Source organism: Pempheris klunzingeri, chromosome 4 (genome assembly GCF_042242105.1).
Source record: "Pempheris klunzingeri isolate RE-2024b chromosome 4, fPemKlu1.hap1, whole genome shotgun sequence".
NCBI lineage: Eukaryota > Metazoa > Chordata > Actinopteri > Acropomatiformes > Pempheridae > Pempheris > Pempheris klunzingeri.
This window is the reverse complement of record NC_092015.1, coordinates 18,696,034-18,712,352: the sequence shown is the minus strand read 5'-3', so window position 1 is coordinate 18,712,352 and position 16,319 is coordinate 18,696,034. Positions and strand designations below refer to the sequence as shown.

General features: G+C 41.9%; 2 protein-coding genes across 2 annotated transcripts in view; one reads left to right on the top strand and one right to left on the bottom strand.

Annotated features, from left to right (window-relative positions):
- Positions 1-16,319, bottom strand: part of veph1 (ventricular zone expressed PH domain-containing 1) — a 68,307-nt gene that overhangs the window by 4,266 nt on the left and 47,722 nt on the right. Inside the window, exons 11-12 of the mRNA XM_070828995.1 lie at positions 12,314-12,431; positions 1,156-1,292 (exon numbers count right to left, since the gene is read on the bottom strand). Of these exons, the coding sequence (XP_070685096.1) occupies positions 1,156-1,292; positions 12,314-12,431 (255 nt within the window). The remainder of the gene's footprint in view (positions 1-1,155; positions 1,293-12,313; positions 12,432-16,319) is intronic.
- The window catches only part of ptx3a (pentraxin 3, long a), a 51,641-nt gene continuing 38,909 nt past the window's right edge, over positions 3,588-16,319 (top strand). Inside the window, exon 1 of the mRNA XM_070828997.1 lies at positions 3,588-3,680. The gene's annotated coding sequence lies outside the window, so the exon portion shown is untranslated. The remainder of the gene's footprint in view (positions 3,681-16,319) is intronic.

Below are 16,319 nucleotides of genomic sequence, written 5' to 3'. Positions count from 1 at the left end.
TTTAGATTATTTGATCCCCTTGGTACACAGAGATAGACTTAACTTTGTGTGGTGGTTTTGGGGAATGTTTCAAACCTCTCGGTGTGTCAAATCTGCTCGATCACTCAGTGTGGAGGAGTTTTTAATCTCAGTCCCCATGTGGGAAAAGGTCTTTCACAACATACCAACCACCTCCAGAACACGCTGGCAAAGACAGACTGAGCTCAGAGAACAAAGCCACAAAACCTTTCCAATTTGTGGCTGCTGCAAAAAGAGAGGAATAAATTACCATCTGGACAGGAGCACAAAGACTATTGTTTAGTGTTAAAAAAAAAATTTTTTAAAAAGGGAGAAAGCTCAACTCTACTTTTGCATTTCAGTATTCTCCCCGTTTCCAGATCTGTGATGTCATGCCTTGCTCTAGTTTTTGAGAGCTGATTGGATAAACATGGTACTGTCTGAAGATCAAGAAGACATCCGATCTCCTGCTGGCTGTGAAAATTATTTCCATTATTATTAATTGCTTGTAAATCACTGCCATAAACCAGGATATAGCACAGCTGTAGTAAAATTAGTGGATAAATTCAGACACACTTTTCAGCGTGCTGCATCTTCTCCATGTTTTTCATTGAGCAAACTTTTCCTTTGCACAGTAATTCTCTGTTCAGTGATCTCAGCCTTTGTTCAAGCTCGCAGTAAGTCACCAGCAAACACGGGAAAGTTGGAGGAAAAATCGTGCTGTTGGAGCCCAGAGGGAAACCTCCTCACCTTTGCTCAGATGAATGATCTGCCTTTCTTTCACTCACACTTTCACAAGACGATACCTCCTCTTGTGTGTTTGCTACTTGTGCGTAATGATATCTGCTTTGAGTTATGGGTGAGAGTGACTCATGTTGTTGCTGCAGCATGCTTTGGCCTTGGGAGTCCCCCATGAGTCCTTACCAAGGCCAAGGTTTGTTACAGTCGGATTCACCGGATGCTCCCGAGGGACAGTTTCGCTTATCACGGGATGAGATTTCCACTGTTTCATGCAGAGTTTCATCATGATTCAAATGACACGGAACAGGGAAACATTAATGAGGATTTTCTGAGTGAGAGGCCGGAGACAATGTGTATGTTCATCCATGCATGAGTGTGTTTGTATGTGAGGGGGCTTCGTTTTCATTGGCTACGTACTGATTTGCCTCTCCGGAAGAGCAGCTGGTTTCCTGCCAAAGTGAAGTAGCGGGTTTTCCAGCGCTTGATGAACTTCCAGCGGACCTGCTTCTCCTTCAGCTTCCCCTCGATCAGAGGCTGTCCCTCCTGGTTCACAACTAAAGCGCCACACAAACACATAACGACAGAAAGAAACAAAGGAGATAAAAATCAGAAACAAAAAGAATGAAATACAGGCCGAAAACAAGAAATATATTAGTGCTTCTTTGTTTTTGCCCATTCACTGTACATTACTGCTGACAATCGGTGGATTGATAACAAAAGTCTGCCTCTACAATGCATTCATGAGCCGGATGGAGGGTCAGATATCAGACTTGAATCAGCCACTGAAAAGCACTGTTTTCATGTGCTATGTTGCAAGAAACTCTAACCTGAAAGATAAACAATAAGCAACAATGGTGGTTGTGAAATAAATGACTTGACAGGTTTGGCGGCCGACCAGTTATAGTTCACTAACAAAGACCACGCCAATAAAGTTGTCGATTTCAAAAGGTTTATTAATTGGTGTGGAAGTGCGGCTGAGTTGGAGTAGGTAGGATGGACGGAGGGATGAGGGATGAAGGGATTGAAGTGGTGGTCTGTTGGATGGAGTAGGTAGATGGAGCGTGTTGGCTGGCAACATGAAGACTGGAGTAAACTGGGGTGTCGAGACTCTGGGTGGGGGAGCCGTCTCTTCTTGTCGTCTAGTTATTCAGATCCCCAAAATAACATACTTCAGATGGTGAGATGCTTCTGAGCATTTCGGGTGTCTTTCAGGTTGTTGTGGATGTGAGTGAGGTTTGCAGGTGAAGACCAGCGGCCGAGGATTTTGATGATGTGGTCTGGAACTCCCTGCCCAAAAGCGGTGGCGACTCCGATGCGAAACGAGTGCCCAGAGGAGATATTTGGGATCGGAAAAGGATTTGGCGAATGTGATGGTGGAACCAGAATCGTGTTGCTACTTTACCGGTTTCTGAGATAAACAGAGGGTCTTAGGGGGAGGCTTGACTGGCTAGTCTTAAGTTTAGGTATTCTCGATGAGACGAGCGTGTCAGAGGAAAAATGGAAATATCTGATGTGGATGCATGGTGAAATGGATCATAGACGTGGGTTGAAGTTGTGAAATCTGAGCAGTTCAGGAAACTGTCTACGGCTGCGCTGATGTCAGAGTGGATGGCAATGGTCTTTTTGACCATTCGTGCCCCCAAAGAATGGCTGCTATGACGACTGGGCACATTTCACAGATGGCAGAGGAGGGAGCGAGAGCAGAGGACTCAGAGGGCCGTTGGGCTGAGAACCACCTGCCACTGTAGTAGCCGCCGAAACCGACGGAATCGGCTGCATCTGTGAACAGCTGGATGTCTTCTGGCTTAGTCATCGTAAATGAAGGAGATGCTGTTCCAGGAGGAGAGGAATTGGTGCCACGGTTTAAGTTCCATCTTACAAGGGTCATCTAGCTAAATGTGGTCATGGAGAGAAGGAACTGAGGCGGCTATGGAAAGGAGGTGTGACAAGAAGGAGCGACCTTGTGGGATGATGCGGATGGTGTAGTTGAGGTGGCCTAGCAGAGAGAGACGTTGGCGCTTGGTGCATCTGTGGGCCGGAAGGAAATTTGAAATGAGTAGAGAAATACGGTTGATTTTCTCTGTAGGTAGGGATGCTTGGATTGATTGAACGGGGGACAGGCTGTGGAAAATGGCAGGGCTTTGTTTACTTGGAGCTGGGGCGCGAGGTATGGAGGCTGTGAGGAGCTCAGAATCTAGAGTTCCCCAGTACGTGCCTTGGTTGAACTGCTGTAAGCGTCCAGCGGCTTGAGGTGCAAAAGAAACGTGGCACGTATAGAAACCGTTGCTGAGAAGGCTGGTGTGGTGGTGGCAGCCGCAGCTGAAGTGGCCACGGAAGAGGGGACAGGAAGGGCGAAAGTATGGGAAGAGGAAGGATGCTGGGACCTGGCCCTCGGAGAGGGCTGATGTGGAGGGCCTGGCTTCTTCGGCCCAAGTGGGATGCGGCATGACGTCACCAGCGTTGCCGCGGACGCGACGCTGGGAACCCGGAAGTGCTCGATGTTTGTAGAAGGAGAGTTTTGTTTTGATGGGAGTGAAAAGTTTGAAAAGTTGTGCCTCATTGTCAGGGCGGTGGAAAGGGATGCTGCGCTGATTGAGAGCTTGCTTCTGGCGAGCGATGTGTTTGAAATGTTTGCAGGTGAATGACCCGGAATGGCGGCCAGGTGTGCTTCACCTATCGGTCGAGTGCCCGGATCCTGAGCGGGTCGGAGAGAGGCGTGTGGAGGGAGCGACATCTCTTGGACGCTGAAGGATCTTCCTCTGATGTTGGCGGGAGGAGACAACGCTGGAGTCGGAGGAGGATGAAAGAACGAGCGCGGTGGAGTGTGGACAGCTGATGGGATGGTTTGGGATGGAGGAGACTCAGAAAGTTCAGGAGGTGGCTGATCTTCGGAGGGATCGCTGTCTGAAGGGCTGAGGAAGAGCTGCTGATCCATGGTGGGGGTGAGTGATGCTGGTCATGTGAGTACAGATTCAGAGGGGGAAGAAAGGGACATGTGGAGCTTAAATACTTTGGTACAGACATGAGGCGGGATTGAGGCGTGGTCGTTGTTCCTGAACCTAGTTATAAAACTTCATTTGTCACTGTGATGAATTATCCAGCAGGTTTCAAGCCTCTACTTTATACTACAGGCCAGGCCAGATCCAGGCACCCGATAATAGAATTTATCATCACACCTGGCTACCTAATGTCTTTTCCTGTTTTGTTTATTTTACAATCATCACATCCCCGGAGTATAAAAAGCCTTTAATTTCATATATAAAATTTCTCAATGTAAGCAAGTCATTTACTCCAGTGTAAACCAAAATGTCTCTTCTTGAACCCAAGAGAAAGGCTGATCTGGAGGCCAAACAGCTTCAGTGAAGGTTGACTAGTGGCTGTTTATTCACATAGTTTAATGTGACATATTCCTGTTTCTCAAGGACAACAGTCTCAGCAAAGCCACTCTACTTAGTATGCAGAGCGATACGACCCAACTTTGGAGAGTGCGTAGTTTAAATCTAGGTATACGCCACAGGTGTGGAACATCTGCCCTCCTCGTGTCCCTGTACATCTGTAATTGACTGTAAAACTAACCAGTGAAGCGAGTCATTTTGTATTTTAAAGTTCTCTTCTCAATATCCTTTATTTCTATTCTCTTTAGTTCTTGGCTGTCATGTTTTATGACACTAAAGGAGTTTCAACTGTATTTGCGTGAAATTGTGCGATTCAAACAAACTTGAACTTTTCCACTTCCAGTCGACAACAATGGCTTGTTCAGTTCAATGGCACAAAAGCATTTTGTCTCACTCACTCATGTGTGTGTGTGTGTTCGTGTGTGTGTGTGTGTGTGTGTGTGTGTGTGTGTGTGAAGAACTCCCACAAAGTCATGTCTGGACTGGTCTGAATAGGAACACTCACTCACATCAACCTCTTGGACCAAGGTGGATCAAGCACAAATTTGTGTGAGTGTGTGTGTGTGTGTGTGTGTGTGTGTGTGTGTGTGTGTGTGTGTGTGTGTGTGTGTGTGTGAGTGTGTGAGTGTATTCATAATTGCATGCATCAGTGTGTTTATTGTGTTTATGTTCACAAACAGTTGTGTGTATGGCCTGTGTGTGCACGTTTGTGGCTGAGTTCTTCGAGAGACTGTGGCCAGTTCTAGTTTGGTGCCAGTAAACGAGGACTTAACCAGATGGTGATCGCCAAACAGAGCCGCTCTTTGTATCCACGACAATGAGTAAAGCAGCTCAGGGATTACTGCAATCTAATCAGACTGTGAATGTGGGGGCACGCTGGAAAGATGATTCACAGAGGTGCCCGACGCCAAACACCACAAACTTTTCAAAACCGTCTGAACCTCAAATGAGAAAAGAGGAGAAGCTCACTGTACGTCAAGTACCTTTCAGGTTTTAGACTGATAGTCAATCAAAGTTTTTATTACAGAAACATTATTTCAGGGTCTCAGAACATTTTATGGGTGTTTAGTAGCATGTTTTGACATTTAAGAGACTAAAAGATGAACTGACTAACATTGTATATTAAACAATAATGATAATAGAAATGATAATAATCCTACCCTGAAACTGAAGATGGAACAATATAAAATAGTAGAGAACATCTGGTTATGCAGGGCTGTAAAGGAAACACTGATTCCTTCGTTAAGCTTTCTTTTAAAGGATCAGTTCACCCAAATGTATTTGTTTCCTATCTTTTCTCTCTCACACCTCTTGTGATTTCTTGTCATGTCGTTAGTTTCGGTTTATTTTGTCCAGGTGACAGTAAAACATCTTCTCGTAAGCAATCTCAACAACTCAAAGGACACTGTCAAAAGGTGCAGTCAGTAGAAAGTAGCTTCAATGAAAATAATAAAACATAATTTTCAGTAATGTGAGCACAGCAAACAAAATGTACCTCCGTTGTACTGATGGAGGAGGCAGAAAACTCAAAACGCTGGCAAATAAAACCAAAATTATTACTACAGGTAAGAGAGACAAATTAAATCGAATGTCAAACAGATGTGCTCCCTGGACACACCACATCAACTTCCTGTCGGCCTGTTTGGACAGAAACACTGCTCATACACAACTGGAAGCACTCCCTCCACTGGGGTGCCGACTTGTCTGCATCATCCAAGAAATATTTCAGTATTTTGGTTGCAGAAATAAACTTGTCTGGTGCGTAAATCACGGTGCCTCGTGCCGTCACTTTGCTTTGATGCAGACACCTGGAAAGTGATCCTTGGATTTGTTGTCAGCCTCAGGCAAACGCCGTAGTTCACAACCCCTCGTCCAAGACGCGCACAATGAGACGAGGACGCAGACTGAGGATGTCCTCTCAGATAGTCAGAAGGAGCACTGCATTCACGTTCATGCTTTTATTAAGGTCTGCAACCATGTGTGACAGATCACCACTACATTTATTTCTAATTCGGATTCTAAATGAGACTCTTAAGCTACATTTTGAGCTTCATTGAAGATTTGAAAAGCTGACAGGAGTCAAGTGTCCAACTGAAGTCATTACCAAAAACAGCTGTCCCTCCCAAACATGTCTAATTACACCCTCAGGGCCAAATATGAAAATACCGTCACGTTGGAATTTCTCGTTTTGTTTGGCTTTTGTAATGCATGTGTATAAATGTGTGTGGCTTGGTGTTTGTAGTTTTTGGCTTGAGGACATAAAGCTGAGGCGTGAAGGGAACAGTTAGGGAACGTATCCTGAAAGAAAACGATGGGTTTAAGCCACAGCTGGCAGCACACTTACTCACCTTTGTTAACTATCAATATTAGGAAAATATGTGGCTGTAAACAAGTTAATTGCCCCCTGAAATGTCAAGTTTCCTTTTCTGAGTGACAGGATTTCATAAGTGGAAAAAATGCCAAGTCAATACAAAGAGAAAAACGGCTTCTTGTAACATGTCTAGCTTTGCAAACACACGTTTCAGAGTGGACAGAAATAGAAATATTCGGTTAACCAAGATTCAATCACTATAATTGATTTTGCTTTGTTTGTTTCACATTTTCACTTGCTTCCGGTAAAACCCCCAAAGGCTAATCGCTGTTGTTGTTCACCTGCATTGGAAGTGTGTTCATCTTACTGAAAAGCTGTGAACCTGGTCTTATTTTATTGCATCACTTATTATACTTATATCACTATAACTCTGGTTAATCAGACAGTCTCCTTGAAATCTCTCACAACAGGCATACCAGAAACAAAAAAAGTTAGACGAACAGTAGTCAAGTGAAAAATAAAAATGAATTATTATGAAATAAGAGTCATAAAATTATCAAATCAGAAAGCTACAAAACTTCAGATGGGAATGAAACCTGAATCCAGTCCTGCCACAGTTAGTGCATGCAGAACAGAGAACATAGGGTACTTCATATCTAAGGGCAACTATTTATTATTAGACTTTGTACGGCTGCAGTAAAGATTTATATGAGAGAAGAGAAGGTTTGACAGCAGAGCGTTATTGATAAATGTCCTAAATTTCCAACAAGCTTTTATAATGAACAGTTTTCCTTACTAGCACACTCCGGCCTGATGAGATTACCAGAATATTTTACAGCACCCTTGACAAATGCTGGCTTAAATAATTTAAGGGAATTTCTCAATCTCTCAAAACGCCATCATCCAATGACACTTAAACTTTGGCACAGTGTGTGTGTGTGTGTGTGTGTGTGTGTGTGTGTGTGTGTGTGAGAGAGAACTTCTCACTTCTCTCTTCAGCCAGTGAATCTCCTGAATTTGCAACATAATTCCTGGAGGTGAGAATTTCTGTCCAGTGTGTCTTCACTGATTGATAGGGGAATGATGGAGAGCCTGACTTGGGGGGTTTCCATTCCCTTTAGCAAACGGGGGATCTGTCTTCCAGACGTGAGTGAATGAATGTGTGTGTAAGTCCACATGTAGAGGCATGAGGCAATGAGGGGGATATAGGCATATTTTAAAGAGTATGTATGTAGAGTATGTAGTATGTTTGTGAGTGCCACCTACAGAGAGTGAGAGCGTATATGTTGAACCTGTGTACCTTATTCTGGCATGTCCACACATACAGTACATGAACACACACACACACACACACACACACTCACTCCGCTCATTACCGCTCACTTCAAAGACATTCCAGTAGTTAAACTCAACACTATATCATAAAGCATCATGGAGCTGCAGTCAGTAACCACGGGCTCCACTTTGGCCCTCACAGTGGAAAACACTTCACCTTTCTCTCTTTTTCTCCTTTACCATTAAAACGCGCTCCTTTACTTGAGTTTGTAACCTCTCTAGTAATCACAGCGAGCCACTCGGGCCAAGTCAGCAAGTTTTTATCATAATGAAGCAATATAAAGCGTTATAAAGTAAAACATTGGCGGGTGGCAGCTGGTAATGTGGTGCTTTTTGATGAAAACAAAAAAGTGGGTTGCCTAAATTTGAAACGTTCCAAATCCAAATTGCACTGGATCTGAAATCAAGTTGTTTCAGTGGGATGAGATCAGTTGGACAGGTAAGACAGTTTCCAGTGGACTGATTTGTTTTCTGTCTTTGACGACATCTTGTGAGCTCATTTTATGGACATTTTCATCTCGGCGAAAGACCTGTTAACATTTTCATAAACCATCTGAATTTGTCAACAGTTTCATGTACATGAATCGTTTGAATTAGCAAAGAGTTTTTGTCCAATATTATGTCCAGTACTGGGTTGAAAACAGAATGGATACAAGCACTGTGGTGCAAACAGTAACACTAAAGTATAAAAGTGTGAGATATAAATCCCTTCAGGTTGCAAAGAAGTTGCCTCTTAATTTGATGAGTTTGTGTACTGCAAAGCAATAACTGGCTCTTATTTTCTCCTGTTAAGCTAAATCTCACTTTACCGGCCACAAACTGAAACCCGCAGTATAAGATATCATATTTGTAATTCACAGAACCTATATGGTTCTAACAGTGGTCCACTGGTGGCCTGAGACGGGACAGGGACCTTTTCTACCTCCCTACATGTCCTGTCTGACTCCCAACTGCATATCACCAATCAAAGGCAGAAATTACCCAAAATGATGCTAAGAATAGTGTTCCAAATCTATTTGAATATTTTGAACAGATTATACTAATAGTTGTTAGAACTTGTCCTGCCCAATAACGACTACATAGACATAATTCACTGTATGATTGTTTTGCATAACATGTTACAAAGCCCCTTTTCCTCAGAGTAATGTACATGTGACCGTTGACAGCTGAGTAATGATCAGCTGCAGAAAGTGTTGGTTCAGGCCACTGAGTTCATGTGTGTGACACAAAAATATCCTCAGGGGGTAAAGGTCACACAGAGGTTACTTATTTAACAGTGCAGGACTGATTGAGTATTGACTGCCAAGTAGCATAAAGTAACTCCTTATTTCTCTTTTTTCTTTTCAGCTAAGAATATATCACACATACACAAGTGCACAAGTATGTTCTGGCTGTATGTATTTCACTCACACTCATTGATGCTCAGTTGACTTGGAACATGTTCATTTCCTGTTTCAGTGAAAAAAAAAAATCATTGGCTGGAGCTCCATGCTAATGATGGTGATTTCAGCTCTGCAGTTACAGGAGGCGTGTCAGACTCTGCTCTGTATGTCTGACCCGATTTCTAAAATGATGGGTGGTGGGTAACAATGTGTTTTATGGTGTCCAGGATTCACAGTGATGTGCTGGTTATTTGGAAAAGAATATGACAAGTAGACATATCATTGGTTTAACAACAGGGTGACTGCTTTAAAGGGTTAGGGAGTAAGTGAGGGGTAGTGGCATAAACTCTAATTTTGTAATTTGGGTGAACTAAGCTTTGAAGTTTTTACCTGACAGACATGCAGAGCAGTGGGGCCGAATGATTCAGTAAACACGTGCACACATGCTTCCAATCACACAATCCCTACGGGAAAATACTGTTATTCCTCTTCTAAATCCTCCTGTATTGCAGGAAGACTGGCGCGAATCTAAAAATCAATCATCCGTCCCTTGCAGTCATTCAGCAGTGATCACATTGGTTTGTTCCGAGCAGCAGAGCTGGAAGAATGGCTTCAATTTGGCTTCTGTACCACGTAATCTGCGTGCGTATTCTGTGCACGTGTGCGTTTGCGTATTTGAAGAAACGGGTGATGACAAGACAATGACATGTGTGACATGTCCTGTGAACCCTGCTTAATGACGGCTTCTATGTAAATGAGCCCAATCAATATAAATTCCATGTGAGTGGATAAAGATCATTCATCACTTAATAAACCGTCTTATATCTTGAATACCGATGGCTGTAGAACCATTTCCAAGCCAATTAACCTGTACACTATTATTCGAAGTGCTCATAACAGTAGAGAGGCATTTAACGTACCAGTCTGAACCAAACCAGATTACATGTTTGAGCTTTTGACAAATAGTTCTCTGAGTCCTTGTAAATGTTTTGTGGATGCTGTTTTTCATCCATGCACAACACAGTGCACCTAAAGCTAGTGAAACAATGTACTATGCTGTCGATGTCCATGCAGACTATTTCTGTTGTGAGGAGGACATGTTTTGGTTGCTTTGGGTCTCTGTTAGTCCCAGAGATTGGTGCTGAGCTGCAACGCTCCTGGCAGCGGAAATGAACACTGAAGTAAGACACAGAACTTTAACTGGAACTGATGGCAGGATCAAAAATGAATGCGGAACATAGGAAACGGTCTTATTGGAATTAGCCTCAATTATACATGAAGATTTCCTCTAATGCTGGGGATAGTTTATTATTAGCACTGACGGACAGTGTATGAGTGAGTTTCTCCAACCAGGACAAAGCTTCTTGCCTGTATCATGCTAGGACATGTAGCAATGCACCAAGAAAAGGCAGGAAAGTAGAAGACTGATAGCTAGAAAACATGGATGCAAACAATAGTGACTTCAAAATATTAAAAAAATCATCTTTGCAAGTGTTTTAGAGAGAAACTAACTTTGTGTGCAGGGAGACACCACACTGCACCTTTTTTAACTTTAATGGGTATTTAGAATTCTGAGCTACGATTGTACTTGTTTACATGCTGTGTCATTTGGGCGTAGTTATCTCACCAGAACACAATAACTATGTTGTGATTGTGAAATTTTACTGATGTAATAACAAAATAACAACAGGTATTTTCTCACATAACCCGTCATTATTATCAGGTAAACCCTGCTAGATACTGATGTGCTAATCACGTATAATCTAAACATTTCTCCTTCCAAAGCACATAAACATAAATGAACACGCGCGCACACACATGCACACAGTGAACTCTAAATGCATCCCATCTGCCGGTTTCCCTCCACCGCTAAACAGCTTCCTGCCTCTGGCTTTAACTTTCTGAGAAATACCTGCTGGCTTCTTATTAGCGACCATCAAACAGCGGAGCCCGAAAACACCATGTTCCTGTAAGGGACGGACGTTTACAGCTACTCATTAGTGACACCACACTTCCTTGATTTCAAGTTCACTTTCTAAAAGCCAGTCCCTCTCATTTTTACCTTCCACCCCCCCTCTAGAACATCTGCCACAAGCTGCCCTCTTCTTGCTCCTCTTATATAACTAATAACTGCTTCCATGTGAGACTGACAGAGAGATAGACGCAGATTTAAAGTCTGTTTCCCAAACTCTGTCACATTTGCTCTCCTGTGTGCTCCCCCAAGGCTAAAATGTCATTGATCAATAGATTCTGTGAATTTACTGTTTCAACACTCATCTACACACAAACGGAGATGGGCAACGGGAGAAAGATTGTTAACAGTGTAAATCAAGCCTGAGTAGGAAAGTCTACATAGGGAGGAGCGAGACAGGTGTATATAGAGTTGTTTTTTTATTTTTTATATATTTTGGTCACATTTTCTGAAGTTTTAAGTCTCCAGTGTGTAGAGTTGTTGAGTAGACAGACAGAAAACACACACAGAGTAATCTAAACGTGATTTAAGGATTTGGTCGTTATCCCAGGTCTGACTTCATCCGGACAACGTGCCCGTCAAAGGGGGTCACTGGTCCAAAGTAAACTAATCAGAACTGAGTCATGATGGCAGCAGCTGACTGATTACAGTGAGCCTTCATAACGACACTAAAATCAGACTGGCCGCTATTAAGTAAGAGCTGCTCTTTGCTCTGTTTTCCTTCAATGTTCTTGGAAAAGATTATTCCCCTTGAAGGCATTCTGAGTGAAAACATCCCCTGGACCTCTGCGGTGGTTTTAACATCAGACTCCAGGGAAACACAACTGTACCTGAGAGAGCTGGTGAGATGACCGAATATGAGGAAAACGTAGTTTACTCGTCATTTGCTCTGTTTAGAGAAGGGCAACAGGTGAGGCTACATTGTTTTTAAAGGTGGTGGGCATCAACATATTCCTCAACCTTCAACCTTTTCTCCCTGACTTTGTTTGGTTAGTTCAGTTGACACAGTGGAGAATGTAATTTTCTGGTTTCATAACTGCCAAAAAATAATCTGAAAATCTGAAAATGAAAAAAAAACAACAAAAAAACTGATTGTTGTAAAGGATAATAACGTGCAGGAGATGGAGGCGTTCCATTCCTGTGTGTGTGTGTGTGTGTGTGCGTGTGTGCATGTGTGTACCTGTGGCCTTCTCGGGGTTGTTACACATGAAGCATAGCCAGCCTCCCTCTTCCTCACTGAAGCCAAACAGGTCAAAGAAACGCACCTCCTCCAGCTGAATCTGGAGACTGTCCAAGTCCTGAAGACAAAAGCAGAGAAAACAGAATATTTAACTAAATCTAAACTTTCTCTAGTCGTATGTCTCTGTCAATACTGACAGTAGGCCTTTTTTTTTTTTTTTTTACAGAGGACATTTTCACAGGTGTAAATAATAAAACTAATAATGGCTGAATGCTGAATAACGGCTCCTGTTATTGTTCATGCTGGCTCACTGTGTGTCATGACTTATCGGGACACACTGACAGAAAAGAGTCATTGTTGATGTTATTAGTAACACCTGTGCTTTTCCAACTATCAAAATGTCTGCTCTGAAAAGGCCAGTTCTGAGTCTGATCCATCCATTCTTTATTTTTTTTTTTACCTACACACCACAGTGCACAATGCACACTTAGCCTACAGTAAGCCTGAGATTAAAATTCTGCCCTGATCCTGATCCCTGTTGCTCTTTCTAGTTCCTATTACACAACATGCAATGAAGACAAAGAAAGAAAGAGAAAACAATTACAGGAGAGGATTAACTATTCTGCAGAAAACTGTTAAAGCTTGGTGCTGTACATGCAGACACACACACACACACACACACACACACAGATAATCAAAAGTACATACACACAGATGATAAGTGACCCTCAACTCTAAGAGGTACTTAAAAGCTTGACATTCCAGTTATGGACTGTGCAAATATGCATCAGTCTGTGTGTGTCAGAGTAGAAAGCAATGGAAACCAAGACCCCCATTTCAAATCCCTGAAGACCCCCTGCACATGGTAAGACTTAAACTTAGCTTTACATACTCATAAACACACTTCAGTGACACTTAAACCCAGGAGATAATACATATTTATCTTATACTGCTTTGGAAAAAACAGGCACATTCAAGGAGATGATGGATTACTGTCATTAGTCTTCATAATAAATAGGCTGTCATTCCCTTGTGTGTGTGTGTGTGTGTGTGTGTGTGTGTGTGTGTGTTTGTGTTCATACTGTATTTGCGTTACTTAACCAAATCTCTCCATAATGAATTCACAGTTTAAATATCATGACCACCAACCTGGCAGAATACCCTATTTCATCATTTCTCTGAACTCTGACCTCCTTCACATTTTCTGATGATCCATTTAAGGAAAAGAAGCATTTCTCACTACAGCAACGTTAGACATGAAACGCCCAGAGGGAGCTGGATTTGAAGGAATGTAAGAAAAAACAGGTAGCTGTAATGCCTGAGCTACTAGTGTGTTTGACCTTTCGACATGCAGTCCTCCTGGCCTTGATGTTAATGAGCAAGGATGTAAATGTGAAAGATGTTTTTTACGTGTGCATTCCCGTTTGGACCACTTACACTTAAGACTAAAAGTCACATTTCGACACAAACACACACAGTACTGACCATGAACAAGAGCACATTTGATTAACAGAGTGTCAGATTATTGAGAACCATCCATATATCTGAGCTTTCTTTGTGTTGTTATTACTTGAATAATTGAGGTCAAAGGGCTTTGCCTGCGGATACAGGTAAACCAGGACCATGTGTGAGAGACGTGAGACAGATGAGCCATCTGTGGGTTTACATGACCATTAGTACTCAGACACGATTCATGGGACTGAGTGGTCTTCAGGAGACACATGCTGCAACGGTGAGCCCTGATCATGACTGTGAGAGACAGAGAGGTGGATGAAGAGGTGAAAGAAAGGGCAAGTAAAAGAGACATGGAAGTGGGAGAAAGGCTGGATAGAAAAGACAACAGAGAGAAAGGTTTTGATACTTGTACTTCACCTGACTATTTCCATGCTCTATAACTGTGTACCCCTACCCTGATAAAGCAGGAGTTGACCCAAAGTGCTTTGCAGTCGCAGCAGATGAGTTATCATATGCCTCAATACAGATGTACATGATTCAAGGAAGAGATACATAAAAGGCAATAATGCTTAATGTAATAAATCAATACAATAACAGATAAAAGGCAAATGAAAAACACCAGTAAAAGGATAAGATCAAAATCAATGTGCGAAGTTAACTAACTGGACAGAACTAAAAGCAAGAGAAAAAAGGTGGGACTTTAAATTTGATTTGAAATAGTCAATGGTGTAACAGGACTTTATGTGAGAAGGGAGGCTATTCCAGAGCTGGGGAGCAGCAACAGAAAAAGACTGATCAGCTTTGGTTTAAAGGAATGAGTGAGGAACAGAGAGGAGTTGTTGTGAGGACAACCTAAGTGACCGGGGCAGAAAATGGAATCAGTATGTATTGTGGTGCTAATCCATTTAGGAAATTAAAAACAAATAGTGAGATTTGTAGACGATTAGAAGGAGTGATGTGCTGTCTTTTTTTTGTTCCAGCTGCAGTTGCGAGGGATGACTGGGTCAACTGACTTGCTTGTTAAAATTCACCATCTAAGAAAAATGCCAAGATTTTTTTAGAACAATGCACAAATTTGAAGAAAGGGGCCCAGGCACAATACTTAGGCTTGTGACAGAGCTAGGAGAGCAAAAATAATAAATTCACCTTTAGTTGTAGGAAGTTTCTCGACATCTAGCATTTAATGTCGTTAAGGCAGACAGTGTCGTGTGTCATTGACATAACAGTAATATAAAGTATTGCATTTCTTAAACATACTAATGTAATACAATGAGAATCAAAGAGGCCCTAAAATAGAACCTTGGGGGATGCCAAATTTAATGGGAGTGAGGAATGAAGAACAGCTTCCTACAACGGCAGATGGATAGGTGAAGGATTCAGTATTTTCGAGTTGTGACTCATAGTAGGACCCAGAAATATATATAGGATATACTGACCTTTGCTTTGATTATGAGAACTGCAGAATTAATACTTTTTGAATGTAGGAATTTTAGTTGTAATGGAGTATTTTTATGTATTGGTCCTTTTACTGAAACCTGCAATCACTATCTAATACATTTATTGACAACGTCGTGACAGCGGAGTTCAATGGAGTTGATATGATGAACTTGTTGGCAAACATTTGCTTATTTACACACCCAGCAGTTATGGGGTTATATGGTAATTCATTTGGAGTCCAAAATTCACTCCTGATGTAGTTCTGCTTTTGGTCTTCACCAACTCCTGAGGGAAATATCTGGCTCTTTAGCTCTTACATGCTTTATTAAACTCACCAGCTAGTTGATAACTGTCTCTCTGCTGTTTGGTGCTGAGCAGATGGTGTAGAGTTGATTTTTCAAGCGTTTTTGCTCTTCTGCTGGCTCTATAGGCTCAATACTAGGAGCGACCCCTTTCATATTGTCATTTAATAATATTATTAAACATCTAATATTGTTATATATTAATTATAGCTGCTTTAACTAAAGGATCTGAATACTTCCTTCAATGAATGGTGATCATTTTAGAGACACAAAAATGAATCCCAGATACTCATTTAAGGAAATGATGCTACACAGATAAAAGTAATTAGTAAAGTTAAATTGTGCCTATAAGAACTGCCAATGTTGCCGGAACAGGATTTGCTTCTGACATTTACTTATTGAATAATTTTACAGTGATCTTCATACCAGTGAGTTTTGGCTTTTACAGCCAACGGAAAAAGAGTCTTTTCTGGACTTAACCTAATTTAACCTAAACAGATGCCATGGTCATTAAAATAGCATTGTTTACTGATTACAAAGCAAAGCTGATCTGAGTCAACTATTCTGTTAAACGCAAGAAGCCAAGGAAGAGAATGAAAGACAGACTGTGAGTCAGAAGTTGAGCAACAATGTGCAAGAGAGGGTAAATCAGTGACCATAGAGCCCAAATCTGCTGCTTAACACAATGAGAAATCAATCATAAACAACGTGAAGTGAGTGAAAACCACAAACTAAACTCAAACACCACACTGTAACACACACCTGACAGGCCATGATGCACAGAGTAGGTGTTTTTTTATTCGTTTGATTTG